Raw genomic sequence first — 16,366 nt, forward strand, 5'->3', positions numbered from 1 at the left:
AGAAAAGCCTGGCATCATCTATAAACCAGAAAATTTGCTAAATTGGACCAGACCCAGGAGTGGTCCTCAGAATCCTCTCTAACTACCCAGAGAAGCACCCACTACTTATTGTCAATGCATTTTTTTTGTTTTGTTTTCATGGAAACTGATGTCATGAAATCTCAACATACTTTTCATGCATAACACAATGTTGGGCATATACCAGGCATTCAGTAAGCCTTCATTTAATTGATTTGACCTGGAGCGAGGTGTTCCAGGTCCCAAATCTTGGTTACAATATTAACTGGCTGGGAGGCCCCAGGCAAGGAATTTACACTTCCCAAACATTCATTGCCTCCCTTATACATTAAAGATAAACATAGCGCCTTCCTCCTCTAATTGTGGTGATGATTAATAAAATGCTTAGCACACTTTCTGACATATATTAAGTGTTCAGTAAATATTCATTATTGATGTTAGAATTCTTCTTCTTCTCCCTCCTCCTTAATTCTCTTTTGGGGACTGCTGTCCGTTTTTTCAGTACATTAGAAGTGAGTGTTCCTTGGGATTTGTCATAGACCCTCATGTTTCCTCAGTCACCCTGCTCTCTCTAGGCAATCACTTCCATTCCTGTTACTTCACTGAAGTCTGTACCAGACTTTGCATTTCCTTCAGGTTTTTCAAAGTTAACACGTCTAAAACTAAACTCCTCAACATCTCCCCCAAACTCCTCCTTTTCTGTTTTTCATTGAATGTCACCACCATGTATATGGCCAAGTCAGAAATTTGGCAAATCCTTGAGACCTCCCTCCTTTTCACCCTCTACCCCCTTACTCAGTCAACTATTAAATCCTGTCTGTTCACTTCCTTATAGTGTGAGCAATCCTACTTTTCTCTGTCCCATGGTCACTTTTTTACAACAGTCCATAATCTTCTCTTGCCTTATAATTACATCAACCTAAATTATTTGTCTGGAGTCACCTCTTATCTCCTTCTAGTTCATTCTCCACACATCAGCCAGTTTCACATCTAAAAAGAAATGAAAATTTGATGACAGAAATTCTTCAATGACACCCTTCTCCTAGCATGATGTTCTTGCTCCTGTTGTTAGCAATTAAAAAACCAGTCAAATATTTCATTATTACTAATGATATTAAAGTTACATAAGACACAGTAATGTTTGTCAGCTCACTGTTTTAATATATTTAAAAGATTGAACAATGTTCTTTTGTTAGGGGTTGTTCCTGAATAAGCTTTTGAACCATTCACTTAAAACTCTTTTGTCAAATTACAGAAAAGTGGTTCCAGTATAGAAACTATTTCACTGACTCAGACTTAACTGAACTCATATAGTTTTCTTTTCCTGGAGAATTGAGTCAATAATACTTATTCATAATGGATATAGTTTTACAGAGTTTTGTTTTATATTATGACAGAAAAAAATAAGCCTTAAATATTATGTCATTAGCAAGTCTCTAAAAATGATTGGATTAACAAATTTTGTCACTGTTTGCCTTTTTCATCTGGTCATCTCTGGACCTAAAGTTTTATTATCTTTTATATTTTCAGTACTTTTATTACGCTAATATTACATTCTCTGAAGTTAAATGAATAATTTTGGAAAACGTCATCAAATGTGATTTAAAACTGGTAAATTAGGAATTTTCAAAGTTGTTTATGTTGGCAGCATGCTCATTTGTGTTAATATTGTATAATGATATCAAAGAAACTCATGACTGGTTACCTCCCATTTATTGGACATTTTGAACACTGCTTGGTGCTAGGCGCTGTGTGGGGTGCCAGGACCACAAAGATGAAAAAGAGATAGTATCTGATCTCACCTGCATGCTCTAAGATAGGCACCAAACATTACCATAAATTATGGACCATTTCTGCTTTCAGAACAAGAAATTTTTGTGGCCTCCTCATATGCTATTTGAGTCTAGAAACCCATTTCTTTCACCCTTTCCCTATGTGAACTGCATTAATTCATTTATAGAGTAGTGGTAGTGGCTAGAAGTGTGAGCCCTGTGGTCAGAAACATCCAAGTGAAAATCCCAGCTCTATTAGTTAGTTACTAGCTGTAGTAGTAGTCAACTATTGCTATGTAACAAACCATTCCATAATTCTATATCTTAAAAAAGTAATTATTTTTTTTAGTTTCTCATTCTTATGCAGATTAGCTGGAATTTGACTAATCTAAGCTGCGTGACTCTGCTTCAAGCTGAGGCAGCTGGGGCTGATCTGTTACTCACCGCAGGTCTCTGAGTCAGCAGGGTGGCTCTGCTTCACATTTGCCCATGCTGGGGCGCACAGGCCAACGGGACAGCAGTTTCTTAAAAGAAACACTTTCCATGGTAGAAGAGCAAGAGAACATCTGGGGATGGAGCTGACATGTTGTCACTTCTGGCCCCATGCTATTTGCCAAAGTGAGTCACATGATCAGGCCCCGTCAAGGGGTAGGAAAACATACTTAGTCCACGGGAGGGTAACAGTAAGGATGCAGAGAAGGTTAAAGAATTGGAGTTGATGATCTAATCTATCATAATAGTTGTGTATTTTTGGACAAGTTACTCAACCTTTCTAAGTGTCTATTTCCTTATTTATAAAATAGAGGTAATGATTGAGCCTGTATCATAGACTTCATTATGAGGACTAAATAGAATAACATATGCCCAGCTCTTAGCATAAGTGTCTGAACACAGTAAGCAGACAGTAAATTTTAGCTATGAATGAGGGTTGAGTCCTAACACTAGGCTCACATTTATTGGATGACCCTAGAGACAAGACTTACAATCAAAGCTGTGATTCTTGGTCCACAGTAGACCATATACTCTGTAATGTGTCTCTGTCCTCAGTACTAAGAGTGTGAATGTTAACATTATAAGGATCCAAATGTAAACCATCTGCTCTTGTTCTCCTTAGGTATGTTTAAAACAGAATACCAGGGCCAGTTACCCATTGTCATTTTTCCAACCAGTGGTATTGTGCAACCCAAGTCATGAATGGTTATTAAAGTGGATTTCTGTGCAGACTGGCCCATAATTGTAAATGAAGTGGCAAAGTGAGTATATACTATGGTTCTTAATTCTAGTGTAGTTCTTAATACTTTCCTGTTTCACTTTTCATATATGCCTGTTGTCTTTGAATGTATGTTAGCTTCTTCTTTCAGTCAGCATTCATTTATTGAGTATCTACTATTTGCCAAGCACTAGGGACTGAAAAATGGGAAGAACCAGAGAATGGCATATGGGTACACCTAACAGGAGCTCCTAGTTTGGATTTTGTTGGGGTGAGGGAGTGGATCAAGAAAGAGCTCCACTAAGGAGGTGATAGTTGAACCAAACACCTGTTGTTGAGTAGAAATCAGCCAGGCAAAGAGCAGTGGTGTGATTTGGGCTGAGTGTATGTGTGTATGTACGTGTGTGTGTGTGCAGGAGAGGTGGGTATTGGTGATGAGAGTGGGTTAAAGGAGTGATTTCAGGCAGTGCAAGTAGAAGACTTGAATTCCTACAGGTTAATAGACAGTGTTACACATCTAGAGATCTGAGGCAAAGAGATGGAGGTGAGGACTGATGAGAGATGAGACCAGAAAAACAGAATGGTGCAGGATCCAGTTAAGGACCCCATAGGACAGCATTTTTTAATGCTATATGTCTCAGTTCATTAGCAGAATGTGCAGTCACTATACTGGGCCACCACCAGTATTAAAACAATGAAATAGAAAACATCAGAATGCATCTCACATGGTAAGGGCAAGTGGCGTTTTGTAAAATTTGTTCCGTGTGTGTGTGTGTGTGTGTGTGTGTGTGTGTGTGTGTGTGTCCTGCATTGTAATGTAAAATGAATTTCTAACTGAAGGTCACAATTAAAAAAATGTTTGAGAAACAGTTGTGAGCCCCGATAGGAGCTTAGGTTCTATTGTAAAGGCTGTGGAATCTCAGGAAGGTTTTAAGATGGGAGTGTCTTGATTAGTTTGCATTTTAGAAAGGTCATGTTGATAGCAGTGTACAAAATCGAGGAGTACAGATGTGGAGTGGATAGCCTGACTAGAAACTCTTAATAGTAAAGCAGAAGAGAAATAATGAAGGCCTCAGTTAAGGTACAAATTGGGAGTATGGAGGGAGAGAAGTGTGCAGATTGGAGATATGTTATGTAGGTAGATTTGACTACATTTAGTGACTGGTTATAGAAAGGGAAGGTAAGCAGAGGTTCAGGTCTGGGGGAGAAGATCTTGAGTTCTGTTTTGGAATGCTGGAATTGATTTGCTTTGCAGAATCCTGTGGAGCCTATTAGATTTACTTATCTTGAGTCCCAGAAAATAATTTGGTCTAGGTATATTGGTCTGAGAGTCGTCAGTTCATAAGTTGTAGATGAAGCATGAAGTGTTGAAAATAACTTCGAGAAGGAGGGTAGAGTATAAAAGAAGTAGGAGAGAAACAGCATTATTCATGGAATTTACAAAATATCCAAGTCTTAGAAGAATGAGAAGGCAGAGTCTAAATAAGTTAGAAGGAAAGCCATGAAAGTATGGTGTCAAGAAAGCTAAGGGAGGGGAGATGTGGAAAGAGATGGTATCAACCGTGCCCAATGTGACAGAGATACACAGAGATACAAAGTTAAGGACTTTGGTGATGGCTTGGATTGGTCAGTGATCTGTGGTATCTGACAGGGTGAGATTCAAAAGGATTGCATTTATGCCAGAGAGGGATAAATGTGGGATGGAGGGAAGTTGCAACAGTGAATTCAAATTAGTCTGGAAAGTGAAGTTTTATGAGGGAGGATACTCATTTCAGCAAAGAAGTGGAGTTTTGCTGAGATACTTTACTTTGTAGGGAATTGGGTTATTAGGATGGGGATGAAGTTGGCTGTTGGACTTGGGGGAATGGGATGAGTTAGAAAAGAATCTCAGAATTCTAGAACTAGAGGTGACCATTGTAAATCATTGGTGATATGGAAATATCAGTAAGTGATTTTTGGGGTCAGTTCATGCCGTTGTTTTCCATCTTTGTTTGTTTCCTGGAGACAATGAATTAGGTTGTGCATATGCTATTCTACTTTGCAGATTCAGACAGACAGAAGGACATGACAGTCTCTGGCACATACATGAAAGGAACTGCTCTTAGGCCTTTGAATTTTAATTATTATGTGATTTTATAAAATTTCTGTTTATATAAAATAAACATTTAGGAGAAAAATAAAATATATAGAATTCTAATTAAAATATGTGTGTATAATTCATTATCTTGTATAGTGAGTTTGCAAGATCGTCCAGACATATTCTTGAATATCAAAGCTCATGTTGTTGAGCAGATTATTGAATTGTTAAACATGAGTAATGATAAAAAGTTGGAATGCATAAGCTTTGGTTCTGTTTTCTTTGGAATGTCAAAGATTGAACATGCATTTCTGTACAATAATAGCCCAGAACCTATAAATTGGGTAGCCATAATGCACGATGATATTGTTGGAGAATTGGTAAGTAAGTAGTGCAACTTACTAATAACCAACAAGCTGTTTAATTATTCTAAATATGTTTTAACATGAAGATAGATATGATTTCATTTCATGTGTCTCCAAAGGTGACCTAAAAAAGTTCAGTAAATTAAGCTGACATTGATAGTAATCTATGTCTGTTCTTATCAATTTTTCAATAGTTCTTTTAATTTTATGAGGTGCCTTGATCAAATTTATGTATGTTACTTTAAAAACATACATATTCTCTATATCTAGACTCTGGAATTTCAATAATTATTTTATGACCTCATCTTAAAATATTTTATTTTGTTTGTGTTTTGCCTGAATACTCTTTTATTTCTGATTTTATATTACAGGGTACAAATGTTCAACAAAGAACAGATGTTGCTTTAAATAATCTAACCTACTTAAGGAAAATAAAGAACATAGATATTACCACATTTATCTCCTATGTTCCTAATGAAGGGAGGTTACAACCTTATCAAAAGATTTTAATTACATTTTGTTTCAGCCCAAGGTAAGCAAAAATTAATTCCATTATGATGTTACTTATTAATGGAAAGTATATTAACCATACATTCATCAGATTGACTTTAATAGTAAAACTTGGTGGGCTTCCCTGGTGGCGCAGTGGTTGAGAATCCGCCTGCCAATACAGGGGACACGGGTTAGAGCCCTGGTCCGGGAAGATCCCACAGGCCAGGGAGCAGCGAGGCTGCCACAGCTGCTGAGCCTGCGCTCTAGAGCCTGTGAGCCACAACTACTGAGCCCGCGTGCCACAACTACTGAAGCCCGCGTGCCTAGAGCCCGTGCTCTGCAACAGGAGAGGCCACCGCAATGCGAAGCCCACGCGCCACAATGAAGAGCAGCACCTGCTCGCCGCAACCAAAGAAAGCCCGCGCACAGCAACGAAGACCCAACGCAGCCAAAAATAAATAAATAAAATAAATAAATTTATTAAAAAAAAAAAAAACTTGGCAGAAGGCACAAATTGGGTTTTTCTTATTATGGTTCTAAATATTTCTAACATGGTTAATATTATTTCCAATATTTAAAAATGTTTCTAAATACTTCATTTTAAATTAAAAATCTCTCCAGACCTTGTGGAAATGAGGTGATGGAAGTTTTGGGTTGCTTTGGATTTTGGCTGCAAACCAATCTGTTCAACCAAGACCTTGTTGTCCCTGCAGAAATAGTCAGGTGATGGCCAGGGGCATGCAGTATGTTCTAGATGCCTCCAAAGAGGATGCAGTGCTCCTGCCAGGGCCAAATGCTTACTGAGTATCAGGAATATTAAGCCTATAGCAGCTGCTGGGATCAACCACACTTGCTTGCTGAAACTCATACAGATGTTTAGGACTTTTGCCAATGTATATTTTTCCCTGTACTTGGTTTGATTATTTAGTTTGAAAATATATTTGGCAATGCTGTTTTAAATATATAGTAGCAATTTCAGCTACACTTGACAGGTTGCAGTGTGTGACAATAACCAATCCAATTGTCAGTATGTTTACCCTTGTTTGTAAGAAGGCAATGTTTAACGTACTTCTCTCTGTGGCAACAGGGTCACCTGGTGATACCAACTGTCCGATGAAGGCTGAGTTGTGGTTTAATTTAAGGAGGGTAGTAAATCAAATAATTGTTCTATTTGTACAACCTGTAATTGCCTTATTAATCATCTCTTCATGCAGGAAACTTCTTTGGTGAATCTATAAGATTCTGTTTAATACACAATCTTTGAAATTCTAAATATTCTTTTCATGGCAACATGTTCATTTTATTTGAGAGTCTAGCATGAACACATAGGAATAAATATGATTTGTAGTCTTAGTTAAAGATGTTCTCACTCTGCTATTTTGTTTCCTATGTAATATTTCACATCAGCCTTTTGTGTGTATGTTTGAGTATCCGCTGCTAAAAAGCTGAGCTCTAGGTAAGGCAAGTAAAGATTGCCAGTGCACAAGCCTGTGATGTAACCCATCTCTGTCTTTGGTCCTACTTCCCTTCTTCTCATCTTTCCTTTGCTTTTCTCCTCTGCCAAGATTTGGCTGTTACCAAATCTTATTCTCCAAATTACTTGTTCTCCTCTAACAAGAATGTGGCTAGCAATGTGTGCTTAGTCCATGGGAGGAGACAGGTACGTACGAGAGGTTTGCAGTTTCACCCTGGTGTAAGAAGGACTGTTGTAGAGAGTTGAACAGAGACCTTAGCTAGCAGTGAAGTTTGCCTGGAAAGAAAATCCTGTACATAGAAAGTGGCGGTGGAGGCAAGACCTTGACAACTTAGTATATTTAAATTCCTCTTATCTTACAAATATCATCATAGAGTCATTTTTTGGATCTTCACATAATATGAGTATGGCCTTCTTTTTGGCAAGTCTCAACGTCTTGTGCAGTAATTTTGGAAAATGGATCACAGTTACCTTTTTATTCCTGAATTTCATCTGTTTTGCATAGATTTAAGTATTGGGTTGAAATTCCCTTTTGAGAGATAATAAAGTTATCATCTTTGCTTTAGAAATAACTGATTGTGATTTTTTACAGGCTAATCATTAATGGTCAAAAGGATGATCCTTCACACAGGCAAGACTGCTCTCTTTCTGAGATTTGAGTCTGTAGGAAGTAAAGATGGATTTTTGAGAGATGATAACAATAAAACCATCAAAAGTAAGTACGAAATGAACATTATCATCAAATGTATAGCTGTTTAAATTGTTTAAAAGTTTGGACAGCAATATTTGTAGAGGCAGTTTAATAAAAATATATAATTCTGGATTAGAATAAAAATGCAAACATTCGAGAGACCTTAACACGTCTTCTGTGGAACGTTGAGAAAAGTCAGCCTCAGCATCATTTACATGATAATTTTCCAAGTTAAAATTTAGATGACTTTATTATTTTAAAAAAATATATTTATTTATTTATTTATTTTTGGCTGCATTGGGTCTTCGTTGCTGCACACGGGCTTTCTCTAGTTGCAGCGAGCGAGGGCTACTCTTCGTTGTTGTGCGCGGGCTTCTCATTGCGGTGGCTTCTCTTGTTGCGGAGCATGGGCTCTAGGCGCACGGGCTTCAGTAGTTGTGGCACATGGGCTCAATAGTTGTGGCTCGCGGGCTCTAGAGCGCAGGCTCAGTAGTTGTGGCGCATGGGCTTAGTTGCTCTGCGACATATGGGATCTTCCCGGACCAGGACTCGAACCCGTGTCCCCTGCATTGGCAGGCAGATTCTTAACCACTGTGCCACCAGGGAAGTCCCGACTTTATTATTTTAAAATAACATTAGATAAACATGATGATGTAGAATTAAGGGAATTAAAAAAGAAAAAAACAAAAAAACAACCTGCCTTCTTTTCTTTGTAAGCCTAGGTTTTCTCTTAGAGATTAATATGGGAACAAATGACCTATTTCATCTTTATCAAACCTTTTGCTCTCTTAGAATCTGTATAAAGTGACAGTCACTTTATTTACTAGTCACCCTATTTACTAGAGCTCTAGTAAATAGAGTGTAATATCCTGCTATAGGATATTGATAAGTGCATGTGCTTTGCAGGCCACATGTAAAGATGCAAGGCACTTTTTACATTTTTGGGTAATATTGCATGCATTGCAGTGAGGAAAATGGAATTGGACTTCAGTTTAGCAAGAAAGATCAAAGAGAAAAATATAGGCAGATGAGAGATGAAATCCAGAAAGATGAGCCATGGCAAGTCAAGAATCTAGAAGATTTACATGTTGGTACAAGTGATGTCATTGAGCAGAGTTGAACTGTGTTCCTAGGGCAGAAATTGATTGCTCTGTTACTATTTATGCCATGGTTGGTGATATGGAGCTCTGTCTGCTGATCATAGACAGAACATTTTTTCTGGGCTTGCAAGTTAATCTAGTTTTCAATGGCTAGAGATACAGATGCTAGGTTTTCCTCAGAGTCTAGGATTGGCTAGTAAGACCAAGAGTGAAGAAATATAAACTCTGTTTATGGGATTCTAGTTACGTTGCTTTCTCTGCAAAACAGTTCTTTCACTCAATTAGAGCTCACAATTCATAGGTACTAGCTTCTTTCTAGTATCTCCAAAACTTCATATTTATGTTATTGCTCAGCTTATATTCCACCATCCATTATTTTAATCACCTTTCCCCAAGTATATGTAAATCTCTTGGCTCAACTCCCATTTTGGCTGAGTGGAAAACCTCTAATCTGATGAAATTCAACTCTTAGCCTACTCTAGCGCTGCACCTGGGAAGCTAATTGCGCTGGCGAAAAACACAAAACCAGGCTGTGAGGTTTCACTTTATATCTATAACCACTAATCCCAACTGAGTCCTGGTGTTTGCCATTCCTGCTGTGTTCCTGCATGCATTCACTTTCTCTCGATTTGAGATTAGTATCACACAGCTTCTCTTCTCCCCTCAGAACTCCAATCCTTCCTCCTTTATCTTCACTCTAAGGTTACAAATATATTAAGTGACCTAATAAGACGTTTCCACTTGGATGTCTACTAGACATCTCAAACTTAACATGTCCAAAAAAAGAACTATTGGTTTCCCTATAACCTATCCCTCCTGAAGTCTTTCCTGTCTCAAGAAATGAAAATTCCATCACTTCAGTTGCTTATGCCAAAAACCTTAGCATTATCATTTATCGTGTTCAATCTCCTATTCTACATGCAATCCGTCAGCAAATTTTGTTAACTGTACCCTCAAAAGTATATCTTAAGTCTGATCATTTCTCACCCTTCTTCAACTGCTCTTCCACAGCCATACTACTTCGTTCCTGGGGGGTTTTTTTGAGCATGCCAAGCCATTCCTACCTTAGAGTCTCTGTACTTGCTGTTTTCTCTGTTTAGAATACACTTTTTTTCTGGATTTTTCACATGATTTTCTTCCAGAGTCCCTTATATCTTTGCTCACACATCTCCCTATCAGAGAGGTCTTTTGGGACTTCCCCATATAAATGAGCAGCCCTCAAGACATTGTACGCGGTCTTACTCTACCTTATCTATTTATTTTATTGTCAGTGTCACCTCACTAGAATGTAAAACCCATGAGAGCAAGGACATTGTCTATTTTATTCACTGCTGTACCCCCAAGGCCTAGAAAAGTCCCTGGCACAAAGAAGGCCCTGGCACTCAATAACTTTGTTGAATGAAAGATTGAACGAGCTACCCATGTCTCATCACGTCTTTCAGATGACACTATTTGGACTGAGCAACTGTATTCTGGAGTCCCAAAACACTTTTAATGTTAAAAAGCTATTATTGCTTTTACAGGTGATCGATTCCAGAAAGTGGAATTAGCCCTGACAGGCTCAGGACTTCCTGTCTTATTACAGTTTGATCTGGGAAGGGTCCTTAATTTTGCACCTTGTTTCATGGTTGGACGTTCAGAGATTCAGTGTATTATGCAAAATCGATCCAAATCACTTCCTGTGATGTACCGCTTTAAAAAAACTGCCCATTTTAAAATTGATCCTGAAAAGGGCAAGATAGATGAAGGATGTATGCAGGTAAGATAATCATTCTGTGCTTTCACATGCTTTCAATATTTTAAGGTTGGCTTAAAAGCCATGCAGAGGATTAAAAGCTACATTTGTTGTACCAGTGTTTATAAATTGTATCTCTTTTGTGGCCTAGTTATGAATACTTTTGTATTGGTACCTATACAATATCCATAATTATTTGTTAAGTGCCTTTCATGTGCCAGGAAAAGCACTTGACACTGTAGGGAATGTAAAGTACAAAACATAGTTACTGCTTCTAAGGAGGTTGGCCCCTAAACTTAAATATCCAGCATGGAGCTTTTGGCCCTCCCACACGAGGGTGGATGCAGGAATGGGTCCTGGAGCCCTTGTCTAGGGCAGTAGAACCCAGGGACCAGAGATGGGATGCACCTGAGCCAGCGGCTGCTGATAGCAGCAAAAGGTGAAAAGGAGGTGGGAACCAGAAACTCATCCCAACCGCAGAGCTGCCGAAGGTTGGTCAAGCTTGGGTGCACACATGTGGGAGAAGTGGAGGTCCAGTGCCATGTGCAGAGGCTGGAGCCCAGGTGTCCGCCCCAGTGCCAGCTAACTCAAGACAGGAGAGAGGGGGTGGTGGCAGTTTTGCCACCAAGAGGCCCAGGTCTTACACTCCTGTGACGTGAGGTGGTAGAGGGGAAAGCGGGCACTGTAGTCTGAGTACTTGCTGAGGGATGCATCCCCCAAGGCCAGCTCTTCAGAGGCTGGTGTGGAAGGCGCCCTGCAACCACTGGTCATGGGCATAGTGCGTCTGGGGCACAGTGAGGGGTGGCGGGTTGAGGGGCAGGCTGGTATCAGGAGGCTCGTCGTCATCAGGCCAGTGTCGGGTGGGTAGGAGCTGAGTGCAGGGAGGACCAGTCTTGTCACAGGTGCTTGCAATAGTTCAGGATTGACTCGTACAGCGCCCCCAGCTGGCACAGCAGGGATGCGTCCGCCCACCGTCACTTACGGCAGCGCGGCAGGCGGGGTCAAGGTGGGCGGCGTACAGGGGCTGGTCCCGGACGCCGGAGGCTTGGGCCCGCTCGTTGCGGCTGCGGCTGCGTGGGCTGTGGATGCGCCCCAGCTCCGGCCACGAGTCCCGCGCGGTGAGCGAACCCATGAGGCCGTGCGGTAGCGGCGGGAGCCCGGCCCGGACGCAGCCTGCGCCGACCGGCGCCTCGGCCCGGAGCAGCCCGTTCATGGCTCGGCGGATGAATTTCTATGGCTCCTCCTTCCCTCCAACGCTCCGCCAGGTAAGAATTTTTTAATGCATTAAGGAAGTGTAAGACATACACACAAACAGGTAGGGTTCAAGAAGAATGCGAAGTATCTTAAAACAGATCTGTGACAAGGTGATATAGAAACTACAGCCAGGTAGAAAGGTCTTCCAAGATAGTTAACATATGAGCCAGACCTTGAAGGTTGAGTAGAATTTTCTAATTGGAAACAGATGACACTTAATTGACCGAGGCCTTGTACTGCTGGTGCAGAGCAGAAAAGTTGGATGACGAAGCACACCTGTGAACACCAGGACAGCTTGTGGATGTCAGGGTCTGCTTTGCTCTTTCTCACTACTCAGACAGCTCTTTCCCAGATCCTCTAAACCGGGGGTTGGCTGACTATGGTCCACAGGCGGCCTGCCGCCTGTTTTTTTTTGTTGTTGTTGTTGTTTGTTTGTTTTAAGTAAACTGCTATTGGAACGTAGCCCCTCTTATTTCTTGCCTATCGTCTATAGATGCTTTCATGCTACAAGGGCAGAGTTGAATAGTTGTGAGAGTTGTATGGTTTCATAAAGCCTAAAATATTTACTGTCTGGTAATTAACGGAAAAAGTTTGCTGAGCCTTGCTCTAAACAGTAGCAAACATGAGTGCCTTCAGTTTCACCTCAGGTTCTTATGTTATCATCTTTCCTCCAATGCATAGTGATATGGTTCATAAAGTTATTGATGGAAGCTTTCTCCCAGTTGCAGTCAAGAACTGTTGTAAACATGTTTAAATGCATGCAGTTCATATGTATAACTCTTCCTGCTTCATTAGAATGACACTCCTCCCACAGTTTTAATAGAGCTAATTAGTCTTCACAGAATAACAAGTGTTAACCACATTATGCAAAACGCTTTCTTTTAAATGGTTTCTTAGACTTTAGTCTAAGTCTCTTAATCCTACCAGCATAATTCATTTTCTCCAGTAACCTGCATATCTTTCAAAACATAGCTGATTTTCTCTGATCAGAGAAACTGACAAGGATCACAGGAATCTGGTCAATTTCTCTTAGCAGTCAGCTCCAAGTGTTAAAGGCTTTGAAAGACACCGATTAGCAATTTCCTACAGAAGCTCTTCACACCAGGATAAGAGAGTGGAGGTGGAAGTTGAGAAAGAAACGAAGTGGTGAGAGGAGCAAAATGAGTGGAAGATTGAAAATAGCAGTGCTACAGAAAAGATGGGAAATAATAGCACAAAGGAAACAGAGACTAAGGTGAATTTATAATGTGGAAGGATTACATCCTTTGTGATGCTTTACTTTTGCTAGTTAAAATGTTTCAGAACCTATTGTGGCATCCAACCTCAATTTGACTAGCATTATCTTAAGAAAGGGCTAAGTACCCAGGAAACAAGAGAAAATTTACAGCATGAAATATGTAGTGGAAAATGATAGCAATAAGATGTTTTTTTAATATATGGTAGGCATAAAATTAGTAACAGTAGATTAGGGATGGGCTGTTCCTAGTGGTTATGTTGAGAAAATGTGTAGGATGGCCAACAATTTAAGTGGACATGATATGAAAAGGTTAATTCAGTTTGAGTGTAGAGGGGGAGTCTGAGTGTTTCGAGAAGATATATGGGTGACAGCTGATAAATATGTGGCTGAGCAGATAATGAATCACTGTTGAGGAAGGAACATTTAAAGAGGGTATAATAAGGGGTCTTTCCTTTCATTATTAAATGAAAATTGTTGTGTTCACAAAGGTTTTTAATTTCTATAATGCAAGACAGACCTGAAGTATATTTGCCACTTAAATTTAGGTCAGCATATAATCTTCTGGGCATAAAAAGAAATATATACTTTTGTGCATCTCTGAAACCAATTTGGGAATTTCACATTGAGAGGGGCTCCTGGGAACACCCTTTGCTATATAAAATTTTCAAACTCAAAAAAGAACCCCATAAGGGACTTCCCTGATGGTCCAGTGGTTAAGAGTCTGTGCTTCCACTGCAGGGGACATGGGTTCAATTCCTGGTCGGGGAACTAAGATATCCTGCATGCTGCGTGGCTTGGCCCAAAAACCCCCAAAATACCAAAAAACCAAAAAAAACCCCATAGCTGATAGTTACCAAATTGCAGGTATACAATATAGTATTGTTAACTATAGTCATCATGCTGTACATTAGATCTCCAAAATTTACTCATCTTGAGTAACTGAAACTTTGTACTCTTTTGACCAACATCTCCCAATTTCCGCCCCCTCCCCGCCCCGTCAGCCAACATTCTACTCTCTCCTTCTATGAGTTTGACTATTTTAGATTCCACGTATATGCCACATATAAGATTCATGTACTATTTGTCTTTCTGTGTCTGGCTTGTTTCACTCAGCATAATGTCCTCCAGGTTCATCCACGTTGTCACAAATGGCAAGATTTCCTTCTTTTTTAAGGTGGAACAATATTCCATTGTGTGTGTACAATATTATCTGTATTCATTCATTGGTGAACATTGAGATTGTTTTTGACTCTTGGCTATGGCAAATAATGCTGCAATGAACATGGGAATGCAGATGTATCTTGGAGATACTGATTTCATTTCCTTTGGTTATATACTCAAAAGGGGGATTGCTGGATCATATGGTAGTTCTATTTCTAATTTTTTGAGGAGTCTTCATACTATTTTCCCTAATTGCTGTATCAGTTTACATTCCCAACAACAGTAAATAAGAGGTTCCCTTTTCTCCGTAACCTCACCAACCTTTGTTATCTTATTTTTTCAATAAATGACCATTTCAACAGGTGTGAAGTAATAGCTCACTGAGGTTTTGATTTGCATTTCCCGGATGCTTAGTGATATTGAGCACCTTTTCATATACCTGTTTGTCATTCATATGTCTTCTTCAGAGAAATGTCTATTCAGGTCCTCTGCCCACTTTTTTTTAGTAGATTTTTTTTTTTTTAACATCTTTTTTGGAGTATAATTGCTTTACAATGGTGTGTTAGTTCCTGCTGTATAACAAAGTGAATCAGTTATACATATACATATGTTCCCATATCTCTTCCCTCTTGCATCTCCCTCCCTCCCACCCTCCCTATCCCACCCCTCTAGGTGGTCACAAAGCACCGAGCTGATCTCCCTGAGCTGATCTCCCTGTACTATGTGGCTGCTTCCCCCTAGCTATCGATTTTACATTTGGTAGTGTATATATGTCCATGACACTCTCTCACTTTGTCCCCCCTTAACCTTCCCCATCCCCGTGTCCTCAAGTCCATTCTGTAGTAGGTCTGCGTCTTTATTCCCATCCTGACCCTAGGTTCATCAGAACCTTTTTTTTTTTTTTTTTTAGATTCCATACATATGTGTTAGCATACGGTATTTGTTTTCCTCTTTCTGACTTACTTCACTTTGTATGACAGTCTCTAGGTCCATCCACCTCACTACAAATAACTCAATTTTGTTTCTTTTTGTGACTCAGTAATATTCCATTGTATATATGTGCCACATCTTCTTTATCCGTTCATGTGTCGATAGACACTTAGGTTGCTTCCATGTCCTGGCTATTGTAAACAGAGCTGCAAAGAACATTGTGGTCCATGGCTCTTTTTTTTTTTTTTTTTTTCGTGGCTTTTTTTGAATTATGGTTTTCTCAGGGTATATGCCCAGTAGTGGGATTGCTGGGTCGTATGGTAGTTCTATTTTTAGTTTTTTAAGGAACCTCCATACTGTTCTCCATAGTGGCTGTATCAATTTACATTCCCACCAACAGTGCAAGAGGGTTCCCTTTTCTCCACACCCTCTGCAGCATTTATTGTTTGTAGATTTTTTGATGATGGCCATTCTGACTGGTGTGAGGTGATACCTCATTGTAGTTCTGATTTGCATTTCTCTAATAATTAGTGATGTTGAGCATCCTTTCATGTGTTTGTTGGCAATCTGTATATCTTCTTTGGAGAAATGGCTATTTAGGTCTTCTGCCCATTTTTGGATTGGGTTGTTTGTTTTTTTGATATTGAGCTGCATGAGCTGCTTGTAGATTTTGGAGATTAATCCTTTGTCAGTTGCTTCATTTGCAAATATTTTCTCCCCTTCTGAGGGTCATCTTTTTCGTCTTATTTATGGTTTCCTTTGCTGTGCAAAAGCTTTTAGGTTTCATTACATCCCATTTGTTTATTTTTGTTTTTATTTCCATTTCTGTAGGAGGTGGGTCAAAAAGGAT

The 16,366-nt window shown here is 39.6% G+C and overlaps 1 protein-coding gene and 1 pseudogene across 1 annotated transcript in view; one reads left to right on the forward strand and one right to left on the reverse strand.

Moving 5' to 3' along the window:
- CFAP47 (cilia and flagella associated protein 47) overlaps positions 1-16,366 on the forward strand; it is a 460,447-nt gene that overhangs the window by 10,188 nt on the left and 433,893 nt on the right. The window contains 7 exon segments of the mRNA XM_068532596.1: positions 2,905-3,040; positions 5,229-5,457; positions 5,814-5,974; positions 8,001-8,045; positions 8,047-8,123; positions 10,723-10,958; positions 11,870-12,199. Coding sequence (XP_068388697.1) covers positions 2,905-3,040; positions 5,229-5,457; positions 5,814-5,974; positions 8,001-8,045; positions 8,047-8,123; positions 10,723-10,958; positions 11,870-12,199 — 1,214 coding nt within the window.
- LOC137757108 (leucine repeat adapter protein 25-like) lies at positions 11,665-12,147 on the reverse strand (annotated as a pseudogene).

The sequence above is a fragment of the Eschrichtius robustus genome, chromosome X, assembly GCF_028021215.1.
Source record: "Eschrichtius robustus isolate mEscRob2 chromosome X, mEscRob2.pri, whole genome shotgun sequence".
NCBI classification, from domain to species: Eukaryota; Metazoa; Chordata; class Mammalia; order Artiodactyla; family Eschrichtiidae; genus Eschrichtius; species Eschrichtius robustus.